At 42.0% G+C, this 24,048-nt stretch overlaps 2 protein-coding genes and 2 non-coding genes across 9 annotated transcripts; 2 read left to right on the top strand and 2 right to left on the bottom strand.

The window, feature by feature from the left end:
- The first annotated feature begins 59 nt into the window (after nt 1-59).
- Ars2 (arsenic resistance protein 2) lies at nt 60-6,891 on the top strand. 2 transcript variants are annotated; one of them, XM_033342049.2, is made up of 16 exons: nt 60-173; nt 557-695; nt 799-1,077; nt 1,309-1,503; nt 2,611-2,677; nt 2,754-3,001; nt 3,075-3,247; nt 3,328-3,459; nt 3,523-3,767; nt 3,845-3,985; nt 4,071-4,319; nt 4,397-4,567; nt 4,671-4,933; nt 5,028-5,303; nt 5,416-5,538; nt 6,343-6,891. In XM_033342049.2, exons 2-16 carry the CDS (start codon nt 574-576, stop codon nt 6,419-6,421), a joined length of 2,763 nt encoding a protein of 920 aa, XP_033197940.2. In that variant the 5' UTR covers nt 60-173; nt 557-573; the 3' UTR covers nt 6,422-6,891. The 2 variants fall into 2 exon arrangements, with proteins under 2 accessions (XP_033197940.2, XP_033197941.2); XM_033342050.2 differs by lacking the exon at nt 6,343-6,891 and adding an exon at nt 5,722-6,159.
- A 10-nt stretch (nt 6,892-6,901) lies between these two features.
- LOC117160937 (uncharacterized) lies at nt 6,902-23,868 on the bottom strand. Of its 5 annotated transcripts, none has more exons than XM_076618046.1 (9): nt 23,590-23,868; nt 13,314-14,354; nt 10,038-10,281; nt 8,996-9,452; nt 8,758-8,885; nt 8,335-8,454; nt 8,011-8,028; nt 7,554-7,701; nt 6,902-7,152 (listed from the first exon to the last, which is right to left on the bottom strand). In XM_076618046.1, exons 2-9 carry the CDS (start codon nt 14,352-14,354, stop codon nt 7,056-7,058), a joined length of 2,253 nt encoding a protein of 750 aa, XP_076474161.1. In that variant the 5' UTR covers nt 23,590-23,868; the 3' UTR covers nt 6,902-7,055. The 5 variants fall into 5 exon arrangements, with proteins under 5 accessions (XP_076474161.1, XP_076474163.1, XP_076474162.1 ...); XM_076618048.1 differs by having other exon boundaries at nt 8,017-8,028; XM_076618047.1 differs by having other exon boundaries at nt 8,996-9,449.
- On the bottom strand, nt 12,501-12,663 carry LOC117161019 (U1 spliceosomal RNA). Its single transcript, XR_004464915.2, has one exon. It is a non-coding gene; the product is annotated as a U1 spliceosomal RNA (small nuclear RNA).
- Nucleotides 19,467-19,537, top strand: TRNAA-UGC (transfer RNA alanine (anticodon UGC)). The gene has a single exon. It is a non-coding gene; the product is annotated as a tRNA-Ala (tRNA).
- Nucleotides 23,869-24,048: the final 180 nt, after the last annotated feature.

The following is a 24,048-nucleotide window of genomic DNA, read 5'->3' as shown; positions in this document are numbered from 1 at the left end:
GCGAAAGAATAATCGATATGCGAGTGCAGTATCGATTACAATGGCGCTTATGACGCCATACCTGAGTCACAATACATATACAGTATGGTTAGTACTTTGGTGACGCAGGGCAACGGGTGACAAAAATCCCTTGTGCTGGAGTTTTAATATCATTCTGCAATAACTTTAAGTGGGTGAGTTTTTTTGTTTCCATTTAGTTTCCTTAATTCGGATATATTATATATATGTTCTCTTGATAATACTATATCTTATTAAATTGCCAAACTGCAAATGCTTTGGACACTCTACAAGCAAGACTCGCGCGTTGTTCGAACATTTTGTTCGAAAAATTGTAAATAATTGATAGTAGCAACACACACGTTCACAAAAGTTTATACATCTTTCAAGTATAGTATCGATAAAACGATGATTGAGAAGTTTGTGCATCACGTGCTGGAAAATACGTATGTTCTAATTGCCTACTCCCTAACCCCTTCTAGATTCCAGAAAATACTGGAAGTACTACTTTATTAAGGATTAGAATTCTATAAACGCTATTTGCATCTTGTTTGTTTAGCATTAAATCCTTGCATTATGGGTGACTCTGATGATGAATACGATAGGAAAAGAAGAGACAAATTTAGAGGGGAGAGAACAGAATCTTATTCTAGAGAAGGTCGACGAGATGACAGAAGAAGAGATGATTGGGTGGATAGGTAACTATTGATAAGCTTTAAAATAAATATTAACAAATAAAACCATATTGAAAATAAGTTATTCTGTTTTTGCATAAACAGGCTCTGATAGTTTTAACGATAGTCATTATTCCAGAGAATGGTCCAGTCGACCTAGACAACGTCCAGATTACAGAGAATACCGTGGAGGTGGAGGTGGTGGACGCGATAGATATAGTCCTGGAAGATCACAGGAGATGGCACCACCTATGAAAAGAATGAGAACAGATTGGGACGATCGTCCAAGATATGGACATGATTATTACGGAGGTGGAGGAGGGGGTGCAACTTCCTGGGGACCAGACCATTATCCACCTCCTCACCATGGCAATCATCACTATGGAAACCACAGTAACAGTAACAGGTTTGTGTTTCTTATGTTATTTTTAATGCAGATTTTCTTTTTTCTCTCCCTTTTCTTTTCTTTATGAATTTGTTCTTGGTTTATAAACAGCATTGTCATGAAAAAAAGAGGTTGTATTATAAGTATGCAAAAAAGGAGTCGATTCACTCCAAGACTGTTGGCCCGATTAAGGTAGCGTTTAAATGTTTAAAATTTCTTGACTAATTGTAAGTGGTTTCATGTTTTGTGCAGTCGAGAGGTAGCTGGTAACTTCAGCAATTCCAATGTTGAAACTCAACCACCGATGATGTCTTTCAAAGCGTTTCTTGGAACTCAAGAAGACTCGATTACAGACGAGGAAGCTATTAAACGATATAACGAATATAAATTGGAATTCAGGAGACAACAATTGAATGAATTCTTCGTTGCACACAAGGACGAGGAATGGTATATTTCATTTTTTAATTAGCTAATAATGGTCTCGAAATTATTCCTTATATGTATATTGTGAAGCTCAGTCGTACTTAAATGTGGATATAAAAATAATTAATTTCTACAGTGGCTTAATTGTTATTACTGTTAAAACAATAATCTTGCAATCAATGTTTCCACAAGACGTCAAGATCCACGTTGTTGCATGAAAGTTATGCCCACTGTAGAAAGTAATCTTTTAATCCTAATGAAATTATTAGACTATCTGTTCGGGTATGTATGCCTAGAGTGCATACGTACGTTGAACAGAAGAGCGTTAGGGTGTAGTAGCTTTATAATTTTTGCTAAATTGCAGACACAATTTTATCGGTAATTGCAAGCAATATGACCAGCTCTGTCTATCCCTACAGTGTACAGCCAGCAACGCCTTATGTCTTGGGCACAGGTCACCTCGCTCGTTTATTTTTACGTACGATATTTTATGAATTTCGCGTTTCGCGCATCGCAGAAGAATTGAGGTGTCTATTAGGTAGTTAAACAAAGATGCGAGCTGGGCGCGCAAAGCCCAAACATGCTCGCGATAGGCCGCGTTCTAAACCCGTTTAATTATTTCTGACATTCAAAAGATATGCTATTGTTACAATAGACCTCTGAGTCGACAAGAAAACTGAATGCGAGTAAAAATATCAGACTCTACAGGTGAGGCTTCATTCTGTAACTGACAATGTTGACAGTAAAACTGATAATTTATAAATAATCGTCTCGAGGAAAAGGATATAATAATATTTAGTCACAAGGAATGATTCGCTCTAGATATGGATGGGAAACGTAACAATTACTGCTATATCTTATTCATCACCTATTGCGACAAATTTATTACGATTACGTAAATATGTTTATGATCGATTAAAAGCACGCTCTGTGCTTATACGAACATGAATATTTTCAGTATAAAATTATATTGAGGACTTAGTAGAACTAACTACTATCTTAATTCTAATGCACTTTCTTTTGAATATACATAAATGATAAATCCACAAATTGTACGTCTGTTTGCTTTAATTTACAAGAAATTTATTTCAAAATTGATTGAAACACCATATTTTTCTACCAATTTACCAGGTTCAAAATAAAGTATCATCCAGAAGAATCAGTGAAGAGAAAGGAAGAACAGGTGGCAGCTCTTAAGGTATAAATTATCGATTTAAAAATATTTTCCCTAAGGAATCGATTGAACCTACTATTCTTACCATCTTTCCTGGCAGAAACGTGTCGAAGTCTTCCTGGAAATGCTAGAAATGAAAGAAATAGATAAAGTTTCTGTGGATGCCGATCAAGCTGATGCTTTGCTGCATCTGCTAGATGCTGTAGTTATTAAATTAGAAGGTGGTACAGAAGAAGATTTACAAGTTTTAGACATAAAGCCAACAAATATGATTATAACTAAAGATACGATCAAAGATAAAGAAGACGTGAAGAACAAAATTGGAGCTGAGAAAAAAGGCGATAATAGGTTTGGATTGGTATTCGTTAAAAGAAGGATAGGGGAAGGTTTAAGGGATTAATCGTTATTGTACACTTTACAGTGATACGAATAAAGTTGATGAAGCTTCGAAAACTGAAAAAAATTTAAAAAATGGCCAAAGTGTGGACTCTGAGGTTAAAAGCGCAGAAAATGATGAAATTTCGATAGAGGAAGTTGAAAAGTCAGAGGAAAATATAGAAGAAACAAAAAAGGATGATAGTGCGGATAGCACAAGTATTTGATTTTGTTTATTAAATAAAAAATAATACTTACAATTTTTCTATTATCTCCACTTCCTTTTTACTTTTGTGTAGGCAAACAAGAGGAAATTAATATCAAAAAGAGAAAACGAACTGATAGTAACAGCAGTAGTAGCAGCAGTAGCAGCAGTAGTAGTTCCTCTGGTAGCGATAGTAACAAACCCGATACACCGAAAGCAGATCCTCGTAAGTTTCAATGTTATACTTATTTAAAAATTGTACATTACTCTTTAATTTAATTTGTTCCAGATATAACTGAAAAAATGGATGTCAGTAATGAAAACACTGATGCACAGAATAATAAAGAAGGTGATCGAGATGCTAAAACAGACAGTGAACCTTTGCCAGAAGCTAAAAAGTCTGCTATGGAACCAGAAGCGGTAATCGACCTAGCCAGTGAAGATAAAGAAAAAGAACCTAGAGCTTTGCACAAGACCAGCAGTATCTTCCTCCGTAATTTAGCACCTACGATAACAAAGGCAGAAGTTGAAGCGGTTAGTTATAAATATATGTCGTATATATTGTAGGTTACATTTTTTTAGATAAATTTATGAATAATCTGTATAAATAGATGTGCAAACGTTTTCCTGGATTTTTGCGAGTTGCCATAGCAGATCCTCAACCAGAAAGAAGATGGTTTAGAAGAGGTTGGGTGTCTTTTGAAAGACAAGTAAACATAAAAGAGATATGTTGGAGCTTAAACAATATTCGGGTATGTTGATAAATAATTTAAATACACGTGTGCGAATAAAGGAAAAAAATTAAAATATTGAAACAACATGGAATAATTTCTACAGTTACGGGACTGCGAACTTGGAGCTATAGTAAACCGAGACCTTTCGCGTCGCATACGCACAGTAAATGGTTTAACATCCCATAAACAAATAGTTAGGCATGATATCAAATTGAGTGCTAAAATTGTGCATAATTTGGACAGCAGGGTTGGTTTGTGGAATGAAGAAAAAAGAGATGATAATACAGTTAAACAGGATGATGACAACAAAGAAAATAAAAGTATTCAAAATGTACATGAAGTTGAGCAAGCTGTAAGGCCAATTAATTTACACATTCAATTAGTGCTTATAATGACGTTATTGAAAAATCATGACGTATGTTCCTACAGGCATTTGGATTGTCATCTAAAAATCCAGTATTGAAGAACATAACCGACTATCTGATAGAAGAGGCATCAGCCGAAGAAGAGGAATTATTAGGAATGTCTGGTGACAAAGAAGAGGGTCAATTGGGAGGTGATGGGGACGGTCCAATTGAAAGAGATCCGACATTGATCAAGGTATTAAGTATCAGCCGTATAAAAAGATTCGTTTATTATGATATGGAGATGTACTCTTCTCTCTTCTTTTCTTCTTTTTTTCTTTTTTTTTTTTTTTTTTTAGGTCTTGGATAGATTGATCCTTTATTTGCGAGTGGTTCATTCGGTTGATTATTATAATCACTGTGAATATCCGAACGAAGACGAAATGCCAAATAGGTGTGGAATCATGCACGTTAGAGGATCTCCTCCTACCGCTAAAGTTACTAGCACCGAATTATCAGAATACTGTCGCAATTTTGAAAGCAAGATGGCAGCATTCTTGCAACCAATTGCAACGCTGTCTCAAGAGGAGTTCGATAAGCTGGGTGCTAAAAATGCTGAAGCGTATCCTTTCCTCTTTTGTTTCTTTTAAAATATGTTGAAAAAATTTGTTAGATAACTCTTTTGTCTCTATTATTTCTTTAATATTTGATATTAGTGAAGTCGAAAAGTTCGTTCAAGCCAATACACAAGAACTATCAAAAGATAAATGGCTGTGTCCACTTAGTGGGAAAAAGTTCAAAGGACCAGATTTTATTCGGAAACATATTTTTAATAAACATGCAGAAAAGGTAGCAGAAGTAAAAGCGGAAGCAGAATATTTTAATAACTACTTAAGAGATCCAAAAAGACCACAACTTCCCGAACACCCGGGAAATAAAGCACCTCCGAGAGAGAGCTTACGCGAAGGATTTACTCCGTATGGATGTAGCACGTAAGTGTTAAATATGCTTAAATCATTTTGCTAGAACAGTACTTCTCTTTCACATTCAAATTCATCATAACACATGATTCTTATACTAATTTCCGCTAATTTAATCGTGAAGATTTGGAAGTTATGGAGCTGGTTACGGTAGCAGCAGGGGAGGATATGGATCAAGTTACGGAGCAGGATTCGGTGGAGGGTTCGGAATGCCGCGTTCCAATCGTGGTGGTTTTAATCGAGGACGGTAAGATGTTCTTGTTTTAATTTCTCGCAATTCGCTAGCTTTGTATAAACAACCTGTAGTACGATGGAACGCAGTAAAACTTCTAGGTACTTGAGTAAATGACTTGTTTGAAAAATCGATCAAGTTGTCGTTTTCGTAAATTCTTTTTCGTCATATTGAACGTGGTGATACGCTGTTTTACAGGGCTGCGCCAGACTCAACTTCGAGGCCTCTTATTAGTTATAATGATTTGGACCAGCTAGACATGGATATGTTTTAAGTTTTATCAAGCACCATTCGAATTTTTTTATACGGAAGTAAAAGCAATGAGAAAAATTCTGAACGATATCAGACTTTCGTGCTAGCAGATCTATATCTGGATTATGTAACACAGAGTACATTTTAGTATCGAGCGAACCGTCCAATTAAAGCAATGTGTTACAAAATCAGCACACTTCTTGCTTTCTCGATACGCGATAACTTAAACCATTCGTGTACATAAACAAAGAAAATATAATTATGCCGTATACCTTAGTACAAAAAATTCTTTTACTTTATGTTCCTTTACAAAAAAAGAAACAGAATCGGCAGATGCTGTACTTTTATAAGCCGACGAGTTGCAAATAAAAGTATTTGTTTGTATTTACGTGTGCTTTTATTTTATATCCCATTTCCGTTCGAATCCTATGTCCAGTTGGTCGTACGTCGTCGTGTGCTGTCTCGTTAATTATTTTAGGATCTACATTTACGCGTAGCTTTAGTGCATCGCAAGGAACGAATACTTTGTTGAGAGTAGAATCTATTAATTTTTATTAAACGTTACAGTGGCGGCGGAGGAGACTTCCGACCAGTGATTCATTATCGTGATCTCGATGCACCAAGAGAACCAGATGAATTTCTCTAAATTGATTCGATAGACGAAAGGTCAAAGGAACAAAGGAATCATGTGTTTGAAATCGATGAATTTGATGAAAGCAATATTGGGATGTGCGTACTATATATCTATATATGTATATAACAATCTATAAGATCATATATGTCATATATATATTTCTTATATATATAATTTATATATATAAGAAATATATCTCTATGCATAAGACTTTATATAAACGTTACAGTCACATACAAAAATATACCTATATATATATAATTTTAATGTGTGTATAAACACAACTCATGAATAGAGAAATGCATTCAAATGCAAGGATCTCCTACCTACTAGTATATCTTATTTAAGGAAATATACTTTATCCATAATACTTGGAAACAATGTTCTGTCGGAGTAACATACAAGATAGATCAGCTACAGCAAAAATCAATATTTGTAATCTGTCCTATGATACAATAATAAAGTATATCGTTTACTAATTACACTCTGGTATTAAGTATTCTATTTATAAATTGTTTATTCCGTACCACTGTATGTCTATACAGCACAGTTATGTACAACATTTAATTACATTAATTCGTAATAAAAATACTGTAACGTGACATGTAAGTGCGATGAGAGAAGGTCAACAGACGCAAACGTAAAGTTAAGAGAATCGATCCTTACAGTGCCTCTCGTCGGTCCCATCGCCGCAATCGTCGATCCCGTTGCACTTCATTCCCTTTGTAATGCATCTATTGTTTCTGCGTGAAAGCCAATTCCATTGTTGCGTGACACAGACAATAATATAATATTATAACGTCAGGCATTTATATACTCCGTTTAATGAGTCGAGGCAATAAGGGTAGGGATTGTATTCGAAACCTTTAGATACTAGAGAAAAAGATATCGATTCATTGTTCCTTATGTATTTAACCATTTTTGAAATCGAGCTTCGTTCGGCCTTTCGGTGCACAGTCATTTCGCATGTCATACCCGAGAGATCAAAGGAGGCTCTAACAATTATTCACGTAAATCCTAGACTTCTGAATGGTAAACATTTGGAATCCGTTGCATTCAACGCGTGCTTAGCACACAGATGTTCTCTTTACCTCTACTGACTCCACACATTGAACGGAATACAGATACATTATCATCAACTTACTGGCACGTAAATTCGTGCTTATTGCACCGTCCTTGGCACCCGTGAGGTTCGTCAGATCCATCGAGGCAGTCTGGCAGGCTATCGCAGAAGCGAGCTCTCAATATGCACTGGCCGTTGCTGCACGTGAACTCGTTTTCCGATGGACACGCTGGCATCAAAAGAAACGTTGTTGCGGACGTATTACGCGACCGTGGTGCTAATGAAGCAAGCGTCGTATGCGATTTTCCATTCTTTTAGAAGCGCATCAAGGTATAGCGATTAAACGCGGCGACATTTCAATTTATGTCGTTCGAAAGCTCTGCCATAGTGAAAAGCAGGCTGTGTATGTGGTATGTACCATGAGAAAGGGATCGTAGTGCTTATGCGTGTGCGTGAAAGAGCATGCGGTGCATTTAGCGGTAATTGTGTATCGCATGCGGAAATCGAATGCGTATCAAATAAACGAGTATGTACTCACACCCACCGAGATTAAGACCTACGAAGAAGAACAGAAAAAAAGAAGTTGAAAATGACCTTAACCCAAAAAGAAAAAAGGAAACGATAGTAACAGAAAAGGGGAGGAATAGGGGAATCATGTTAGCCGAAAGTGCGCGAATAATTCAACCAGCAACGAACTATCTTTGTAAGAAAATCTCAAGGGGAATTATCCTAGGATTATCCATGACGAGTCACATGGAAAAGAATATGTATATACGTTGGTAATTATATCGACGAGTCGATAATTCGCGAACCAGCGGTGTACGCTCCTTGTGACCGCAACGAGCAGTTGCGCATATCTTACCTAAGGTGCAATTAATCTCGTCGGCCGCGTCCCAGCAATCTATCTTGCCGTCGCATCTCTTTTCCAGTGGAAGGCAGGAAGTCTCGTTACCGCACTGAAAATGCGTCTCCAGATCGCAGTCTGTAACAAGAAACGTACCAGGCGTTTTATCGTTCGCGATCTTCTCATACGCAACGCGCCGTTTGCCTAACGAGAACGCATCGTCTAAATACTTATACTCGATCAGCTCACGCTCCTTCAAAATTATCGAGCGTGCAACGCGCGTCGCTTTTTTACCGCCGCTAGATTATTCCATATCGCGACAAACGGATAAACTGAAGCCTTGCAAACTATGACAAAGCCCCGGGTAAAGCCGATAACAGAAGGAACGTCCTAAGTCGCGGAAAACTGGGCTAATGTTATATGCTATATGCGTATACGTACCGCAATTGTGCTCGTCAGAATGGTCGTAACAATTCATATGCCCGTCGCAGTGCTTCTCGAGAGGGATGCACAGCGTGTTTAGGCAGGTCCACTCGTCATCCAGACAGTAATGTTCCATCTCGACGCACCTATTAAAATCGAGACGTGACGAATTTTGAAAGAATACGTATGTAGGTCTACGCAAAGAAAAACGCGCACGAACAACGCGATTAAAAAGATGTTAGAACAATTTACCTACCTAAACGCGTCGACATCAAGACGATGACACTTTTGTTTGTTGATGAGACAAAAGCCGGCACATCCGGTTGGATCTTTGGGATCGAGAGGGATTCTGCAAGTCGGTGCTTCCTCGTCGACGAGAGCAACGCAAACCTCCTCTGGCAGACAGTCGTCGCAGTATCTGGTAGAGTTGAGGCTGGACGGGCTCGTAGCTTCCGTTTCCGCTTCCGACGTTAGCGGAGCGCGACTCTCCGGAAATGACGAGCCACCATTTAAAAGAATACTTGCAGCGAGGGTGCTAGTGGCCGAGGGCTGCATCGGTGTCGTCGATGACACGGCCGACGCGTCGTTCTGTTCTTGTTCGCTGTTCGATCGACGTAGAAACGTTCCCGCGGCCAACACGTCGTTGTCCGACGATGAATCGTTCGTCGACGACTTTAGGTACTGTTGGATGATTTGCAGCTTCTCGGGTTCTGCTAAAAATCAGTTTTTGCGTTACCACGATTATGGCTGATACGACGATTAAAAGGAAGAAGCAAAAACGAACGAGAGCTTTTTAATGGATTGTCAACGACCACGGCCGAAGAACGAGCGAATCTCACATCGACGCTTGTCGACTAAAAATATCCGTTTAGTCGAGATATAAACGTATATAATCTACTGCTGTAGCGTCTCGGCTCGATCGTTGGTTTATAATAATCGAGCATAATAACGTGCTCGCTAAATGTTTCGCGAGCGCTTATTTCAGTGGCTGAATTCATCCGATCGCTACGATCTATTTCCTCGGTGAAATAAAATCTCGATGCCGAGTGATAGTCGCTTGTCTCCGTCGGTTCACTGTAAACGCGATCGTTCGTGCGTTTCAACGTTTCATGTTTCGTTGAACCGGGTACAGACGATTGCGATATTTTCACCTTGCTTTCTGTTGCGTCGTATGTCTGTCTTTGTTGTTTTTAATTAGGAAAACGAAGAAAGATATATGGCGCGGCATCAAAGAGACGCTCGTCTGTATCCGGTCTTTTAACATGACAGATATCATGTAAGTATCGCGTACCACTCACCAAACGCGATGTACAGAGCAACAGCACCTATTCCTAAAAGTAGCAGCAACGCGATCAGCAGAAGAACGAGGGGCCTGGTACACCCGGAAGCCTCGAGAGGATGCGCCAGATGCAGAGTCCAGCCGTGTCTGTGCTTCCGAAGTCTGGCCGGATGCGGGGGTGGTTCTCCTCTGACACTTCGTCGCAGGTTGATGCGATTTTGGGAAGACGGGGTTTGCGTTCGCACTGGGAGGGAGTAGGCCCTCTGGAAAAGTAAGATCGAATCGTTCGATATTTATCGATCGTGTGCATCGGCTACGAAGTCTTCCAGATAAAGTTGCTCGCGATTTACCTCAAATTCAGCCATCGGTACTGCATTCTCTTCGAACCGGTCACGCGGTTCTCCTCGCTAGATATACATTTGATAATAGCTTATCTATTTTCCAATAGTATGTGAGCTTCCCAAGAGCAAATGAAGGCGCGGCAGAAAATCTAGATACCGATTATAGTGAATTTTTTCGCAACAAAATCAACAGTCACTCGCGCGCGTTAACTCGAAGCAGTTTTTCTCGAACGGGTATCATTTTCTACCTTGCCAACCTTCGACGCGTTAAATATAACCGTGACGCTACCAAATCACATCTGCAATATTATGTATTATATCTTTTTTTTTTATAGAGGCAAAACCGAAGAGTCGCGAATTACGTCGGCTGTTTAAGAATAGGGAGCGTAAGCGGATGTCGTGCCTTCCGAGGCAGTGGTCCGCGTCCAACTGATTACCGTCCTCGATACTGGTCTACGTTAAACGCGACCCTTATTCCGCTTTCTTTCCAAGCACCGGTAAAATCACCGCGATCGATGCTCGATCCTTCGATCGTATATCGTGTTGATTCGAAGCGCAACGTTCGATGAGGGAGAAGGTGTCGTGTCGCGTCGATTTCCTTTGCCCGTACGCTTACGGAAGACTCGCCACTTGTACACCACGCAGCGACACGCTGCCTGCCGGCCAACGATCATCGCGTCTGGCTATAGATAGACGTTTTCCACTTCCGTTCCGTTTTGTTCGTTTAGGGCGGACAAGCGCCAGACGCTCCGAAAGCAAAATGAACTCTCGTCTCGTCGAGGAAGCGATCATCGACAGGTCAAATTTCCCAGTTATTTATACGACGCGATCCGCGTCTGCCAATCCTTTCGATAGCTACATATGCATCGAGCAATAGCTAATCGCTGCGTGTTTTTTTCAATTTAACGTTGCAATCGTACACGTCACACCGAGATTACGGTTTTTTTCCTTTGAAACACGGGGCAAGGACGCGAAAAGAAATGACGAAAGCGAATCATGAGATTGCAAACTATATATAGATATATCGTGAAACAACGAAGGATACTTCCTTCATCAATGGCGTGGCTTCTCTGTTTAGAATACAAATGAAATGGTCAAAAGACTTTACCGATCGTGCGATCAAAGCCGAGCTTCGTTCGACCATGGTGAATCGCGCAATTTTTCATTCTGTTTCGGTTTCAAATTACGCACATGGATGACTCACGGCTCCGATATGATGTGAAGGGAATAACGAACGAAAGATTCAAAATGCGCTTCGCATTTTAGCCGTGAACAATCATCGACGCTCGTCGACAGATAGAAATTTGTTGTGTGCAAAGTCTTCTCTCCCCTTTTTCTTTCCTTTCGACCCGTTATTTCCCGTACCTCAACCTGCGTATCTTTCAGTACATGGGTACCCGTGCATTGTTTCGTATATGTTGTTTAAATACAGGCGTATCTAAATGCACGTGTATTAATGTATCCGTATTTTGACCCTTGGGATTTTTCCCCATATTATTTCAGTAAATATATTGAAGTACTCGAAATCTTTCAGATTTCTTAAATATCTATGTACTAAAAATCACATGAATTAAAATACAGATACGTTAATACACGCGTATTGAAATACACATGAGATAGTGCACGGGTATCCATGTACTAAACATGTCCGGATGGAGGTAAGGTTTACGTGCAATAAGTATATAAGTAACAGGTGTATTTACATAATCACGATCTCTGTTTTTAACGTTAATGAACTAACGAATTAGTCTTACAGTTGAGAAACAGCATCAACAATAAGAATCGTCGAGAAGGAGAATCGTTTTCGCTCATTTGTTACGCAGAATTAATAAATACATATTTATATTGGGTTATGAAACTTATGTCTGCTTGGTACTACTTCTCTCATTTCTAGATATAAATCTCTAACAAATGATACAGCGATATATGAGTTGCTAAACAAAGTCACCTGTGATTCGTGAAAACCGTTTTACATAACGTGTAAAGAAGCAGATAAAAAGTTCTTAGAGGGAAAATTTATTGTTTATTTGACTACTACCTATAATTATATACTAGATATCTTTTTCAAAAGAGAATTCTAAAATGTATTCTAAAAAGCAATTCTTAAAAAGGGATTTATTGAGTTTCTCAAATGTTATATGACCGGGACAGCGCGAACGCAGTCCCGACTATCAAAAATTATACGCCCGAGATACCCACATTAGGGGTATTCGCAAGGGTCAGCCTAACCGTAGTGCAATGGAAAAGCCTCGCCCTGGAGGAACCGCCTTCTTGATCACGGTAACCTCTGCGCCAGGTAAGTATGCTTTCCTTTGCTTCAAGTCCCGATTTATCCCAACTAACGATCGAGATCGCAAGCGAGAAACTCCTACTTCTCGTCGCCATCTAGCGGCCAGTCGAATTTCAAGCCACGCATCGAGGCAATAGTTCTCAACCTAATCCCGTACTGCTGGCAATGGTGCTCAACTTATTCGCGCGCGTAAACGAAATCGATATCTCGCATTAATCGAAATAAGTTTAAAACTCCCACAATCTGGAGGCGCGAGTATGTAGATTTCCAAAGATTAATATCCAAGGCGTTGACAAGTAAGTGGTTTGTAGACCGAAGTGGTTATATATAACTCCACCTTTCTTAAATATTTTAAATTTTACTACCAAAACTTATCTTATGTGCAGTGCCTACAAAAAATATCTCCCTAATTTTCCGCTGGAACGTCATTTTATTAGGTACTCGTCGTATTAAATTCTTGTAGTAGTAGTAGTAGTAAAGTTAATAAATGATACGAAATTTGATACATTTGGATCTAATTAAGTAGCACATAAATGTTATAATTAATACAATATTGTGCAAATATTTATTGTAGCCACTGTAATTTTCTCCACTTCTTATTCCGTGGAGTTAATTAATTTGACTCAATTAATGAACGACTCAAATGGTTTCGAACGACACTCACCTGAAACGAACCGTGTTCCTTGGCGTCAGTGAAAAGCATCGACGCTCCCTTGGTGTACCAACGATCCTGCGAATATATGGAGTTCACTCTCATACCCGGCCGGTTCTTTGCCGAGCCGATCAAAGCGTTGTCCTCGTTGATCTCCGCCAAATCGACGAGATTCGCGCAACCGCTTCGCTCGTTTCTGATCAGCTTCACCGTGCTCGCTGGGGATCCGCCGACTTTCTCAGAAATCGTGAATACCGAGGGTGAATTGGTAGCCGGCATCGCGAACTCGTCCGGCTTCCTGTTCGGGCAGCACACAGGTAGCATGGTGAAATTGCGTGGATCGAGGATAGTTTGCGAATCTTTCGAACCCGATATTTGCAGACGCTGCTGTTGCTCGTTGTTCCTGTCTTTTCTCAGAATCGTTTCGCTCTCTTTGTCAGCGACTTGGTGGTGTTGGTCATTGCTAGACGCGGCAGCTTTGTTTCGACAATGCTTGCAATCCTTCTTCCTGCGCTTTTTACTGGGTCTGCATTCGGATTGGAGCGTGATAGACTGCGCTCGAGACGAGAAAGCGTCGTCGGTGAAGGCGACGATATCGGCATTCCTCGTCGCAACTTCCGTATCCTCACGGCGACCGTCGATTCTCTTTCCACTCGTCCCACGAATGGAGCAGCTACCGAGGGAAGAATCCAACCCGGTGCCACGTCGAAACGGTAACGTTAAATTACGACGGAACGTTCCAGCGATCTCTTCTCTATCCAATGATCTCGTCGTAGCGCTTTTGCAAACGTATTCGATGGCGTTCAAAGGTCGCCGAAGAGCTTGATCTTGGCCGATCATAACTCCGGAATGCTTCGAGGGATTCTCTACACCGGGCAGAATGTCCTCGTACACGTGGCCATCCGCGTTCGACACCGGGTCATCGGGCGATAGCTCGTTGCCAATCGTATCGAACGAGAACGTATGCGAATCATGGCGAAACTCTCGCGAAGATATCGGCGTTTCTTCGCTTTTTGGCTGCTGGTGCTCCTCCTCGAAACCTTGGTTCTCCATCTGCATAGGAAAAAAAAGACAAATACTGTTAACCTGCGTCTTCATTGAAGCAACAACGAAGAACTTTTTGTTGCCTATTGTTGCTGCATATTCGAAATATGTAATGCCCAACAAATATCAACTTGTGGAAACGTTTTGTCCACACTGAAGCAACGCAATCAGAGGAATATTTGGGTTTTGTTCCGATTTTCAGGGACGTTCATTTCTGTCGTAATCTGTTGCTGCGTGCTTTTTTATTTTCGTTTCATCTTTGCCGCTCCGGACGGAAACAGGTAACAAGCAACAACTTTTTTTACTGGCAACAGATACATGAAGGAACATGGAACGCGAAACGTTGCACAACCAGCAACAGTTTCAACAAACATAGAGGTAACGGAAAGTTCCTCATTGCTGCTTCAGTGAGGGTGCAGCTTTGGACGATATCAGCGAGTCGATATACGATGGACTTTCGATCTCCAAGTTCGATCACGCGCGTCGTCCTATCATGAATAATATTAACTGATTTACTCGTTTGGTTTCGACGAGTAGGTTGATCGATTCGTGACAGTTCGTACTCTCTACGAAAGGACGCCGTGTCCAGAGTTAATGAAATGTTTCGTGGGTCGTGTTGACCCTGCGTTCGCCAATTATCGTGTCCTCGATGAGCACCGCGTCGCGCGCTGCTCCATTTTTTCCACCGGATAGCTCGCTTGGGGAAACCAGCTGACCACGACTTGTCCATCGAATTTTTCGTTTATCGAATGTGGATAGGGAAACCTCCTTACGATCGTTGAACTGCGTCGGTATCGCGACCAATTGTCATTAAAGCATATAATTTTAGAACACTGAATTCTATTTTACAAGGGCAACGAATAAACACGATATAGGAATATGTGTAAACAGGCGATTTTTACTAATACCAATGAAAAGTATCTAGTGTAAACTTTCTTTTCGCTATAGCCGTATATATTTCGTCGCGACGATCGACCGTCCCTTCGTTGCTTCGCACCGTTTTCCAGTTTCAAACGCTGTTTTCTCCATCTTGAAAATAATCCATGATTCATTTCCTCGAAATCGTGTATCGATGGGTAGATTTTTCCTTCGGACAAGTTACGAAACGCAGACGTTCGGTCGTCGGGGGAAATTGTAGGCAGTACGTTTGGAGCGACAATTAACGATCGGCAATCTTCGAAGTTAAGTAAATAGCGCGAGGGGCCGTAAATTGAACGGCGAAAGCGTCACGCGGAGAAAGAGAGTTGCGACGAACGAGGGAGCGGAATTAAGCGTCTCGTTGGGGAGCATCCCGACGATTGTCGCAATTATCGCGACTTGACTCTCCGATTGATCCCGTCAAGCTCCTGACGTCATCGACCTCGTGGATCTTCGGTGGATCTTCTACGATCGTTCCATCCGCGAACGCATACCGTATCGTTCTCATCTCGACCCGACTCCGCTCGACTCGATGATGCCTTTCATTGCCCTGCTTTTACCGGACCAATTTCGACGCATTCTTCTCCACGCGGCAACTTCCCATGAAGCGCAACCTATAAAGAATCTGGCGATGGTATCGCGAGTGAAAGGAAATGTTCGAATCGGTGTGACGAATGTAGCGGGAGGCAATAAAATCAGGAAGCGACAAGCCCAGACTCCCAAGGAAGATCGACCGATCGACAGTTCGGTTGTAGTTACGACGCCTGCGACTCGACGCAGTTAATCTCCGGTTTTCTTATTAAGAACGGAATCAAACGCCGGAATCCAGGGCTAATTCCGTGTATCTATCGGCTCAGATCGTGAGTCAACGGTGTGTCCATGGTGACGCATTGCTTGCCTAACAGGATCGCGTACAGCCGGTTACGCGTTAACAAAAGGAAAACGCGTTTTCCTTCGAGTCATCGAATGGCGCGAAAAGAATCTCCGATGTTCAGCGAACGCGAGGATGACTCGAGTTCCTATCACGCGGAACCGCGTTCACAAACGCGAGAAAAAAATCCTACGACAAGAAGGACGAACCGTTACCTTTCTTCTTTCGCGCGGTATTCGAAATGACCTTTGACGAGTTACTTTTTATTAGATTTCCTACATCCGACGTACGATTCTCGCTGCACAAGGAGAGGAGGTTTTTCTACCTGCAGATAATTTTCAGCACTTGCTGCCAAATATGATGGTTCGATACACCTTAGGGCGTATACCATAATCATTTATTCTTAGCTCGTGCTTAAATTTCTATATATACCGTGTCTTTTCCTCTCCTTTTTTTTTTTTTTGGATATATATACGTATACCTTTTCCATACGTTATATACTTTTGTACTAAACAATTTATCCCGTAAATAAATGAACGAATGAGTAAATAATACACGGCGATGCCATTTAAGATCGACGTATCGATTTCTGTTTAAACGATACGACTAAGGTCAACGAAGGGGTGGAATGTTTAACCGTTTTTGCCCGATGAAGAGGAACAAAAGAAGTGAAAGGCAGGAAGGAGCAAAGGCGTCAATCGGTCAGTCGAGCCGACCGGTAGCTAATTAGTTCTCATCTACGCTTCTAAGGCTGCCCTCTCTTCTTACGCTGCACCGTTCTGTTCATCGTGCGCTCAATTAGAGGTTAACCAATTAACGAACGTACGGATCCGCAAAGGGTTGAGGCACAGCTGGCGCCAAACCCCTTTGCGCTTCGGTTCCTTCCGGCGATCAACGATACCGATTCTACCGAATACGCGAGGCATTTTCCGCTCTCTTTACACACGGAAAGAAAAGGAAAAGAAAACTCGAAATAAAGGAATCGTCTTCGCGTTAGTAAGCGGAGGTCTCGGAAACCAGTAAAAGATGCCGGTTCCTCGATGAATTCGTTCCACTTCAGCGTGTGCCGTAATTGGTTCGGTCGATGATTAATCGAGATCCGATTTCGACAGTTAGGTTCGCGCGCAGACAATCGGCAATGAAAGCGCACGAGACTGCACGTGTGTCGTTCTGCAGGGTAGCCACAATTAGTCACGTTGCGAAGACGCGTGCGATCATTTGCTCGTAAATACGGCGTCGAGGGTCCTTTCCGCGTCGTCGAAGCAGTGCAGCTATCTGCAACCTTTTTCATCTCATAACGCACATAATCTAATTACTAAAATTCTACGAAGCACTAAAAAATATATTATACATATTTGGTTCGGGATAGGACATTCACACCGAATGACTATCGTTGCTTTTACTTGACAATCTAAAGAGAAGGGATCAGTGCCCCTAAGTACATAATCGGGTATTGCATGTTTCAAAAATTTTGGAGGCACGATGCGCCGCTTGAAAATCGAGGATGTAAAGTAATACGGGAATTTCGCAAAAGTTCGCATTGGAAAAGTTGCGTGTACTATGGTCTTGGAACGAAAAGAACGATCGTTGGACGATTCACCGCGTCGGAAGAAATAATGGAATCGGGCAGCAGCTCGGAAATTGTTCGACCGAGAAGACCGGTTGTTTGGTCGCACGTGCGGTGCCATATGTCGATGCACGAGCTGTGCACCGTGGGCGAACGTTACGCACCGATCAACGTCGCAGGTTACATTGTCGATTCCGACCGATGATCGAGGATATTTCGAACGAATGCATCGCGTTGAATCGGCGGCTATGCCAGCGAGCTGTTTCGCGATCAAAAGCGCCAGCGGCTATCGATATAATCGTGACCTGTTTTGCGCTATTAGCATTTCCACGCAATCCAAACTTGAATTCTTCAAGAAAAGGATCGCTATGACGAACCGCGACCTGCCGCGTATTTTCCCGCATTCGTTTCGAATTCTTTCTACGAGGAGCGGATGTTAAGGATATTTTACACGTAACCGACGAATAGCCGCTAACGGATGGAAAGTGGAACGAACAGCGTGCCTTTCGCGAACGAAGATAAAGAAACCTGGTAGGACAGAATGTTAAACGCTCCGTGTCGTACCAAGGGTAATTGCGAACGAAGTCGTCACGGTGAGGAACACGAAAAAAGAGAAAGAAAGAGGAAAATCAAAGAGAACGGACGATGTTGGAACCGATGATCCGAGGATCGCGTTCGAAAGAATGGAAGAAGGCACTGCCAACCAATGGGACACACTCCTTGGAATCATCGCGGCAGATTCCTTGGCAACGATACTCGGCGTTACTCGTTGCTGTTCCATTCTCGTGCAACGTGATAACGAGGAAGCATCAATGCCGCATTATGCGAGAACGAGCAGACATCGTACAGCCACGATTCGCTCAGATTTTTCAAGAAGGAATTACGACATAGATAAGCCCGTTTCTGCGGTACCGAATCACGACTATTAATTATTATACGTTTCGTTGCTCGCTTGTTATCCTGCCTGTCTTCGTATTTGCTTTGCCAATTCGTAGACGTCGATTGGACGAACCACCGTTGGATACCAAAGCTCCTCCGCGAAGTACGAAGCATCCCTCTGCGGAGGCAACCGCTATGTTTTTCCGTTTGTCATGCAACCATCGTAACCACCGTAGCGAGAAAGGAGAAGCTAGAAGGGAGAAAAACGAAAGAACAAACGCCTCTTTGGTGAATCATCGTAGCTGAACTGCGTGGGAAACGGTGAAACACGTGAAAATACGCAACGACTAACGAACACAGAAAAACCAGCGACCCGATATGTTAATGCGTTCGATAACAACGCATTCGACGCATCGATTACGTGGACAGTTGCGATATCCTGTCCACGGAAACTGGGACGTTCTTAATGAACCGAAATTCTTTCGCGCGCATTTCATTCAGTTCGCGTCTGCGCGTTTCCCCATCCTGTCATATGTCGCCCCCTTCTCTCCGAGGAAATTTCAAAATTATTCGCAACGTGGCTTCGTAATTGCAAGATTTGTGGTTCGCAACGATGCGGCTCGAACGGTTTGCGTTTAAATCGCAATCAAGTTATTAATGGTTGGAACGTGGTTGAAACTGATTTACGCGGTGGTCCGCAGCCTTCGTCTAAATCTAAATTATCGGTTTGACAGCCAGGCATCGCGAAACCAGACGCGCCGTTAATTAAATCATTGCGTCATGAAACCGTACATGATTTTGTACGGGAAGCGAGTACTATGACTCCCAACTTCGTATAGTCTGTATCATACCCCTTCTCACGACCATCTCGCAACCCCTCTCGATAGGGGATGTAGCTCAGTGGTAGAGCGTTCGCTTTGCATGTGAAAGGCCTGGGTTCGATCCCCGGCATCTCCAACTTTTTTCTCGTTTCTGTTATATTTATTGGCTTTATACGCTGGTATTATGCTTGCCCTCGATTCGACCATATCCTACTGGAAGCCACAGGCTATATCGTTCGCCGCTAAATTAATTGCTTTTCAACTAGGAAATGAATGGTCGGCAATGTGCCGTGGTACAAAGGAATTATATAATACGTTACGTTTCGAAGGAAAATTAAGAGCAAGTCCGTTCGAAGGAGAGGAAGTCGATACCAGTTTATTATTATTAACGATTATTTTTATCTCGTTGAGTCGGCAGCCATGTCAAAGTTATTTTATTCTCTCGTCGAATTAAGATTCCGTTTAAAACCAACGAGCATGCGAACAGTTGGAGGCTCGGCTTATTACACCCCTAATAAGTGCTGTACAACGCGTCAATTATCCGGTAAGTATAGGGTCGAAAGCTAGAGGATATTGGCGGTGAGAGTTGGCCGATGACTGCACGTCACTGGCATGCACACAGTCGTAATTTATCCAGTCGGCTATAATAGCCAACTCTGGATCTCTGTATACACCAACACAGTCATGGGTATCGTATTTTTTCTTCCTCGACTCCCTTTGCCACGAGCAACGCGAATAAATCATCAAATTCATAGCTGACCCTACCCCCATTTCCGACCATCCCGAAGAAATCTTCGCAGAACGTAGAAACGCGGTACCCGAGTCTCGATTCGTTCGAATGGCCGAACCTTGCACCGTCCCGTAGGAAACTCGTTTGAGTCGACAGCGACCGACTACATTGCCAATTCCACGTTTACCATCGGTTATCGAACAAATGAGATTGAATTCGACTATGAAACGGTGCGATTCGAAGGCGTAACGAGCAAGTTGGAATTATCGTTGCGTTAATAACGATTACGACAACTACGAGGACGAGGTCGAGATGGAGGAAGGATAGGTTTCGTGACGGAATGGCCTGATATCTTCGTTCTTGCACGAAGACTAGAGAATGTGCCAAGATTATCACGCCAATTAGCAAGCGCTTCCAGACGTGAGTTTCTAACGACGCTACGATTTCAACCTTTCGATCCGCCTTTATCCGTAAACTATAAACTAGGCGCTTTCCACGGCAAATGGCTCAAGAAGAACGTTTCTGAAAAATAACGATTGCGAACTGATGCAACTAAATTTCGATAGACTCCAGATTCTTCCATGTTCGAAGCGTTTCACGAGGTTACCCGATTCGCCGTGACACCAGCAGGAAGCTCTTTTGATCGCAGCCAAAGATATAAATACACCGAGTACGAGCGACCAGAGCTGAATTGGCCGCACAGAGACAGCACTGCTTCCCGACCTTACCTCATACTCGGTGATCGCAAGATAATTCGTTCGGCGGTACTTCTTTGCGAACCATATGATCTCTTATCACGCGATGCGCGATAACTACAAGGTGCGTAATCTATTTCGGCGACGCTAATCGCGAAGATGCGAATAGACCGATTTAGCGCCGGAGACGCTTCTCTTGTTTAAAGCCACGCATGGGATTTGCGTATGCATTGCTCGGACAAAGGAATTCACCAAGAGAATAGAAAGTGAGATCCACGAGTTTTCCTCGGTTGTCGAGGAGCATGCGTCAACATTAGAGTTGACGAGTAGGATTCTTAGGGTAATGGCCAATGGGTTGGAGAATGTCGGGCGTGCATAGTACCAGGGTAAAAGAAAAGAAGAAAAAAAGAAGAGGAGAGAAGGGAAAGAAGAAAAAAGAGACGACCAGCTGACAATGGGACGAAAGAAAACGTTCCGCTCGGCCGCGCTTCGCTAACCGAGGCGAGGGTTACGCGTTCGCTTTTATTTACACCTGGCGCGTACGCGTACGCGGCTTGGCACCCACGCAACGCTGACTCGTACACCGACTATGCCTGCACCCGTTCCGTTCGCCCAATTTTTCTTCATTTAAACCTATCGAATCCTAATCGTGTCATCCTGCAAGCCACTCCTCCTTCAGCGATGCCGCTGGTCCGTCAAACGCAAAGTGAAACAACGAGACTCGCGTGGTCTTTCGATTCAATATCGCTAGATATTCGATGTGGCTAGATGAACTTTCAACCGAGTTAGGCGGGTATATCGCAAGCAGTTACAACTGACGCGGTATAAATAGGTTGGCGTCGGTGAGCCAAATCCAGGAAAAGTTCGTGGTGGTTCGGCTGACTCCCAGCGGAAACGGAATACGCGGCGTTGTTTTCGCTTTTATCTTCCATATCGTCTTTCTATTCGCGATACTTTCCTAATCCTATCCGGCCCTATGTCGAGTCGACATTGCGCTTCATATGTAATAGTGGAATATGGTGTAACATATAATGCGTATATACAGTCGGAGACAAAAATTAGTAGGACAGGTGTTCACAGTGGAAGTACGTATCAACGAAGTTTAATCCAAACTAGTACTAGTATTATTACGTAAATCCTTATACTACATAGGCTATTTAGTAAGTAACTGTAATTATTATTTATATTTTTATATAAACAAGGCGTGTGTAACGAAACTTCGTTGATACCTATTTCACTACCTGTCCACTTACATTTTTATCCCAGACTGTATATCCAGCCATGTACGTACAAATGTTATTGTATATGTATATATACTGTATATGTACTGTACTCTATATATATTGTATATGTATATATATATATATTGTATATGTATATTATATATGTATATATATATATATTGTATATGTATATTATATATGTATATATATATATATTGTATATGTATATTGTATGTTGTTTGCTGCTAAAATATTGAAGTAGCGAAATACTGTACTATACCAACTTGACGATGGTGACTGACAAAATCAACGCGGACTAACTGCAACGAAAGTTCGTGAATGTCGTGGACCGCGAGAACTTAACGCTTCGGAGAATCTTTCGAAACGTAATTGTTCGATGCTCCAAATACTCTGCGACTTTTTAATTCCAGTTGACTCGTGTGAATTTTCAAAGGCGGATTAACGTGGAATGTTAACGAGGCGTTCAGGGTACGAGTGCACGGTGCTCCTCCGATGTACTCGAAACGCTCGAGTGTACGCCGTTCCCAACAATGAACGAACTTCTTTGTTCGAGAAGACGATCACCAACTACTGCGCGATCGCTGTCAAGTCCTCGACTACGACAAAAGCTAACTGTAATCCCTTATCGTACTGTAACGATCGATTCGACGTTACATCGCGGTTAGCTTTGTGCAGAATGAAGCGTGACGCAATTTACGCTTAGATCGAATTTTTGCGTTCACGACTCGGCTAGCGAAACGGTCGACCAGCCAATTCAACGAACGGAGATCGTGAGACCGAGATACCGTCCTATATCCATGTTCCATGTTACGATTTAACTAAACGATCGACCACTCGTTTTTGTCAACAAGAAAATATACCATTTTTTTGAAGGTTAGGTCTTGTCCTTTGCAACCGATTTCTGGATTGTTAGAGGTAGTAAAATCGGACCCGAGTCGTCTTCAAGGGACATGAAATAAGGAAACAAAGAAACGCGGGAAACTCGATTGTACGTGTGTTTAAAGCACTCGGGACGAACTAAATCCTCCTGCTGCTAGTGATACTATACGCGAATGCGCATACAATATGCATAAGCCGTGCTAGTTTGTGAACAGCCGCATGCACAAACGGAGAGAATAATCGTTCGCCGGGAAAACATATCGAATAAAGTATAAACATTTCTGAATGATTCAGCGATGTTTGGAAACGAGGAAATGTAAATCTATCGTCAAGGTAGCATAAGCAACTTTCCTCTGTTTAACAATTCTTTCCAATAGTAGGAACTGCACAGCCGTGTTATTTCCCGGAAGCACGACGAGATTAATGTACTGAGCAAAACATGAATTGGCAACGCACACTTTGTCGAATGAATGAAACGAGAGAATGAACAAATACAATTATTGAACGTTTCGACGTTACGTATTTACTTTGCATCGTTGAAACAAGTGACATAAACATTTTCGGTAAGTAAAAATGCTTTTTAACGAATGCCACTGTCATAGAGTTCAATCTATCGCTATATAAAACTGTTTGTATTCACCTTTGGTTTGTCACGGTAATCTCATATTCCCCGAAAGTGATCTCTCAGTGGAGAGGATAAAGACAAAGCAGCATAATCTAAATACTTTGACGAAGTTTCGAATCCACTGGGCTAATCGATCGGTAACTCGTCGATCATCGTTACTGTTCACATCCATAAAACGTCACATGTTGATCCCACGCGCGTTCTCCACTCCGACAACGTGTAGCCGTACTCAGCGCGCACTTACCACGCATCGACGCTTACGCACCAAATGCCGCGCGCACTGTGAATGACGCGCGATGCGATATGCCAGCCTGCTAGTCCTATGGTTGTCAGGTATACAAGCCATAGTAACCAATCACCACTCAGCCATTCGTTTCGATAACCAATCAGGTTTACAGAATTTTTTACACGTAACAAATCGAAGAATAATTTATCGATACACATATGTATTTGTATTTTAAAAATTTTCCGTGT

The sequence above is a fragment of the Bombus vancouverensis genome, chromosome 4 (assembly GCF_051014615.1).
Source record: "Bombus vancouverensis nearcticus chromosome 4, iyBomVanc1_principal, whole genome shotgun sequence".
Taxonomy (NCBI): domain Eukaryota; kingdom Metazoa; phylum Arthropoda; class Insecta; order Hymenoptera; family Apidae; genus Bombus; species Bombus vancouverensis.
The sequence above is the reverse complement of the archived record's forward strand: the minus strand, read 5'-3'. Positions and strand labels throughout refer to the sequence as shown.